General features: G+C 19.1%; 1 protein-coding gene across 1 annotated transcript in view; it reads left to right on the top strand.

The window, feature by feature from the left end:
- LOC125030999 (pre-mRNA cleavage complex 2 protein Pcf11-like) overlaps positions 1 to 7,500 on the top strand; it is a 79,095-nt gene that overhangs the window by 21,396 nt on the left and 50,199 nt on the right. The window contains exon 3 of the mRNA XM_047621420.1: positions 4,185 to 4,379. Within this exon, the coding sequence (XP_047477376.1) occupies positions 4,185 to 4,379 (195 nt within the window). The remainder of the gene's footprint in view (positions 1 to 4,184; positions 4,380 to 7,500) is intronic.

The raw sequence follows: 7,500 nt of genomic DNA on the forward strand, positions 1-7,500 counted from the left end.
ATATTATGTCTATATATATATGTATATGTATATGTCTATATATATCTATATGTATGTATATATATGTATATGTATATGTCTATATATATATCTATATGTCTATATATATCTATGTCTATATATATCTATATGTCTATATATATATATATATGTATGTGTCTATATATATATGTATATGTCTATATATATCTATATGTGTGTATATATATATTGTATATGTGTGTATATATATATATTGTATATGTGTGTATATATATATATATTGTATATGTGTGTATATATATATATATATTGTATATGTGTGTATATATATATATATTGTATATGTATATATGTATATTATATATGTATTTATATTGTATATGTATATATATATATTGTATATGTATATATATTTATTGTATATGTGTGTATATATATTGTATGTGTGTATATATAAATTGTATATGTGTGTGTATATATATATTGTATATGTGTGTATATATATTGTATATGTGTGTGTATATATATTGTATATGTGTGTATATATATTGTATGTGTGTGTATATATATTGTATATGTGTGTATATATATATATATATTGTATATGTATGTATATATATATTGTATATGTGTATATATACATATTGTATATGTGTGTATATATATACATATTGTATATGTGTGTATATATATATATATATTGTATATGTGTGTGTATATATATATTTATATTGTATATGTGTGTGTATATATATATTGTATATGTGTGTGTATATATATATATTGTATATGTGTGTGTATATATATATATATATATATTGTATATATGTATTTATATATATATATATTGTATATATGTATTTATATATATATATTGTATATATGTATTTATATATATATATTGTATATATGTATATATATATATATATATATTGTATATATGTATATATGTATTTATATATATATTGTATATATGTATATATATATATATTTATTCTATATATGTATTTATATATATAATGTATTTATGTATTTATATATATATATATTGTATATATGTATTTATATATATATATAAGTGTGTATATATGTATTTATATATATATATAAGTGTGTATATATGTATTTATATATATATAAGTGTGTATATATGTGTATATATATAAAAATGTATGTAAGTATATATATATATATATTTAAATAAATATGTATGTGAGTATATATATATATCTAAGTATATATGTATATAGAAATGTATATGCATATATATATGTGTATATATTTTAATGTATATGCATATGTATATATGTACATATATAAAAATGTATATGCTTATGTATATATTTACATATATATAAATGCATATGCATATATATATTTATATATATATATATGTTTACATTTATATAAATGTATGTGCATATATATTTATATATATATATATATATATATATATATATATATATATATTGTATATGTGTATATATGTACACATTGTATATATGTATATGTATATAGTTTATATGTATATGTATATATATATTGTATATATTTATATATATATAGTATATATTTATATGTATATATATATATATATATTGTATATATGTATATGTATGTATATATATATTGTATATATGTATGTGTATATATATATTGTATATATGTATATGTATATATATTATTGTATATATGTATATGTATATATATTATTGTATATATGTATATGTATATATATATTGTATATATGTATATGTATGTATATATATATTGTATATATGTATATGTATGTATATATATATTGTATATATGTATATGTATATATATATTGTATATATGTATATGTATATATATTGTATATATGTATATGTATATATATTTTGTATATATGTATATGTATATATATTTTTGTATATATGGATATATATATAAATATTATTGTATATATGTATATGGATATATATATAAATATTATTGTATATATGTATATGTATATATATTATATATGTATATATATATTGTATATATGTATATATATATATTATATATGTATATATATATTGTATATATGTATATATATATTTTATATATGTGTATATATATTGTATATATGTGTATATATATTGTATATGTATGTATATATATTGTATATATATTTATATATATTGTGTATATATGCATTTATATGTATTGTGTATATATGCATTTATATGTATTGTGTATATATTCATTTATATGTATTGTTTATATATGCATTTATATGTATTGTTTATATATGCATTTATATATATTGTGTATATATGCATTTATATATATTGTCTCTATATTCATTTATATGTATTGTCTATATATGCATTTATATATATATATATATATTGTATATATGCATTTATATATATATTGTATACATGTATTATTGTATATATTGTATACATGTATTAATGTATATATTGTATACATGTATTAATGTATATATTGTATACATGTATTAATGTATATATTGTATACATGTATTCATGTGTATATATTGTATACATGTATTCATGTGTATATGTTGTATACATGTATTCATGTGTATATGTTGTATACATGTATTAATGTGTATATGTTGTATACATGTATTCATGTGTATATGTTGTATACATGTATTCATGTGTATATGTTGTATACATGTATTCATGTGTATATGTTGTATACATGTATTCATGTGTATATGTTGTATACATGTATTCATGTGTATATGTTGTATACATGTATTCATGTGTATATGTTGTATACATGTATTCATGTGTATATGTTGTATACATGTATTCATGTGTATATGTTGTATACATGTATTCATGTGTATATGTTGTATACATGTGTTAATGTGTATATGTTGTATACATGTATTAATGTGTATATGTTGTATACATGTATTAATGTGTATATGTTGTATACATGTATTAATGTGTATATGTTGTATACATGTATTAATGTGTATATGTTGTATACATGTATTAATGTGTATATGTTGTATACATGTATTAATGTGTATATGTTGTATACATGTATTAATGTGTATATGTTGTATACATGTATTAATGTGTGTATGTTGTATACATGTATTCATGTGTGTATGTTGTATACATGTATTCATGTGTGTATGTTGTATACATGTATTCATGTGTGTATGTTGTATACATGTATTCATGTGTGTATGTTGTATACATGTATTCATGTGTCTATGTTGTATACATGTATTTATGTGTGTATGTTGTATACATGTATTTATGTGTGTATGTTGTATACATGTATTCATGTGTGTATGTTGTATACATGTATTCATGTGTGTATGTTGTATACATGTATTCATGTGTATATGTTGTATACATGTATTAATGTGTATATGTTGTATATATGTATTAATGTGTATATGTTGTATATATGTATTAATGTGTATATGTTGTATACATGTATTAATGTGTATATGTTGTATACATGTATTAATGTGTATATGTTGTATACATGTATTAATGTGTATATGTTGTATAAATGTATTAATGTATATATTGTATATATTCATTTATATATATTGTATATATGCATTTATATATATTGTATATATGCATTTATATATATTGTATATATGCATTTATATATATTGTATATATGCATTTATATATATTGTATATATGCATTTATATATATTGTATAGCTTTCTGCCTATAGATTTTTTCTAATAACCATTCTCCTGCTACAAAACCTAGAACAAAAATGGAATATACATAAAACTTACTTTTGAAATTTTTTAAAGAAAACTTTCACAAATATTTTGTCAAATTGTTGATTTTCAATATTTCTGATATTGTATTAGTGTTATTTTGACATTCACAAACTCGCTTCTGTGCTCAATCTCATTATCAAATACTGTGTACTTGTTTGCAATAAACAAAAGTCCATGTAGGTCTGCCTGATGTTAAATATCTGTATACATAATTAACCTGCCCTTGCGAGTCTCAAGAAATAACCAGAGATGGGCTCTAAAAGTTGTTTAGTCATTTCATCATTGTGTACAAATCCTGTTATATTAACAAACTCCAGCTTTGTTGTCCAGGGACAGTCCCCTTATTAATGAAGTATACCCCAAATATGTTTTTCCAGTCGCCCTCCCATATATATTTTTTATGTTTTATACATGTATGTGTTTTATTCTTTTCCAGGTGGATGAAAGGACACGTAAAAAATTATATGAGCTAAGACATACATGGAATGAAGTATTCCCTAAGTCTCGCTTGTATGGTCTGGATGTAAAAATTCAGACAATAGATCCAGCCTGGCCATTGGCCACAGGATCTTCTGCAGCATCCCAGGCTGTCAGCAAACCAAATATTCATATTAATCCTAATATTATTAAGGTAAGTTTGTTCCATGTTGATATTTTGTCATCAATATATTCTGGAAAATGGTCTTGTTGAGTCTACTGATGTAGATTATCATATAAGATATCCAAATTGTTGGGGACAAATTTGTTGACCTTGAGTAGCTGTTGTATACCAGGTAACTTGAGCACCTGCATTTATCTAGTAGCATATCCAAGGCAGTAACCCATATTGAGGTGTTGGGAAAATGGATGTTGGTATTTGTAAGAGCACTTAACAGTAATTTTGGTATTGATTATTATGCAGTAAGAACATGTATTGTAATAAATTACTTCTACTTAGGAAAGAGGAACTCTAAATATTCAGAAACGTATTGCGGGTGTGAGACAGTAATTTAATGGTCAGCTCTCGTCACATCTCTAAATCTAAGAAAAGAAGAAAGAGCATGTTTACAAAATAAGATAAGAATTTAGTAACGTCTTTTGCATCTTTTCCCTGATCTGAAAATGCAGTCATTAGCTGGTTGGAAGCTGTTGTCTTACATTCTTAGTAAATCCTTTTTTCACTGCAGATATCCTTTAACATTGTGACTGCATAGAATTAGTTCTCAATATTTTATTTCAACCTAGTATACTTTGCTGATAGACTAGCTGTTTTGACTGCTTATTTTATTCACATTATAGCTACAGTTAAACAATTACTTGTGCCAAATTTTGGCAGAGTATTTGAAAATGAGAACTCCATTTACATGTACATATATACATTATGTAAAAGTAAAAGGCAGATATTTTTATTTTACATGTAGCCTTGAAGAAACTCCCAATGGTTCATAAGCCTAACTGTATTATTTTATAGGTGGGCATTTAAGCTACCCATAAAAAAAAAAAAAAAAAAAAAATCAAGTTTCATAAAAATGCTTTATTATTTACTTTTATATTGTAAAAATGTTTTGAAGAATGGAGTATATAAACTATAGAAATAATGTATATCAATATATATATACATTGTTTATAATGTGTGTATATATGCAAGTATATATATACATTATACATATGTATATATGTATATATGTATATATATACACAATGTATTTACACACACACACACACACACACATATATATATATATATATACATATATACATACACACACACACACACACACACACACACACACATACATACATACATACATACATACATACATACATACATACATACATACATACATACATACATACATACATACAATATATTACATTTATATATATACATTGTATTAATGTATATATAATTTAAATATGTATATAGTAGAAAAACCCACAATGTAAAACTGATATATATATTGTATATATACATATCATATATATACATTTTATATATATACATACATATACATATTATATATATAAATACATATACATATTATATATATACATACATATACATATTATATATATACATACATATACATATTATATATATACATACATATACATATTATATATATACATACATATATATATACATACATACATATACATATTGTATATATATATACATATGCATATATATTTAAATACATATGCATATATATTTATATATATACATATGCATATATATTTATATATATACATATGCATATATATTTATATATATACATATGCATATATATATATTTATATATATATGCATATATATATTTATATATATATCATATATATATTTATATATATATATCATATATATATTTATATATATATATATGCATATATATATTTATATATATACATATGAATATATATATTTATATGTATACACATGCATATATATTTATATATATACATACACTTATATATTTAAATATATACATACGCATATATAGTTAAATATATACATACACATATATATTTAAATATATACATAGGCATATATATTTATATATATATATATATATATATAGGCATATCTATTTATATATATACATATGCATATATATTTATATATATACATAGGCATATATATTTATATAAATGCATATGCATATATATTTATATATATGCATATGGATATATATTTATATATATACATATGCATATATATTTATATATATACATATGCATATATATTTATATATACATATGCATATATATTTATATATACATATGCATATATATTTATATATACATATGCATATATATTTATATATATACATATGCATATATATTTATATATATACATATGCATATATATTTATATATATACATATGCATATATATTTATATATATACATATGCATATATATTTTTATATATACATACGCATGTATATATATATATATATATATATATATATATATATATATATATATGCATATATATATGTAAATATATATGCTTATATATATGTAAATATATATGCTTATATATATGTAAATATATATGCTTATATATATGTAAATATATATGCTTATATATATGTAAATATATATGCTTATATATATGTAATATATATGCTTATATATAGTAAATATATATGCTATATATATGTAATATATATGCATATATATATGTAATATATATGCATATATATATGTATATATATAGAATATATGTATATAAATGCATATATATGTATATATATGCATATATATATGCATATATATATGTATATATATATGTATATATATATGCTATATATATGTATATATATGCATATATATGTATATATATGTATATATATGCTTATATATATGTATATATATGATATATATATGTATATACATGCATATATATGTATATACTATGCATATATATATGTATATAAATGCATATATGTATATGTATATATATATATGTATATATATGCATATATATGTATATATATGCATATATATGTATATATATGCATATATATATATGTATATATATGTATATATATGCATATATATATGTATATATATGCATATATATATGTATATATATATGTATATATATGCAAATATATATGTATATATATGTATATATATGCAAATATATATGTATATATATGTATATATATGCAAATATATATGTATATATATATGTATATATATGCAAATATATATGTATATATATATGTATATATATGCAAATATATATGTATATATATGTATATA

The sequence above is a fragment of the Penaeus chinensis genome, chromosome 12, assembly GCF_019202785.1.
Source record: "Penaeus chinensis breed Huanghai No. 1 chromosome 12, ASM1920278v2, whole genome shotgun sequence".
Classification (NCBI taxonomy): Eukaryota; Metazoa; Arthropoda; class Malacostraca; order Decapoda; family Penaeidae; genus Penaeus; species Penaeus chinensis.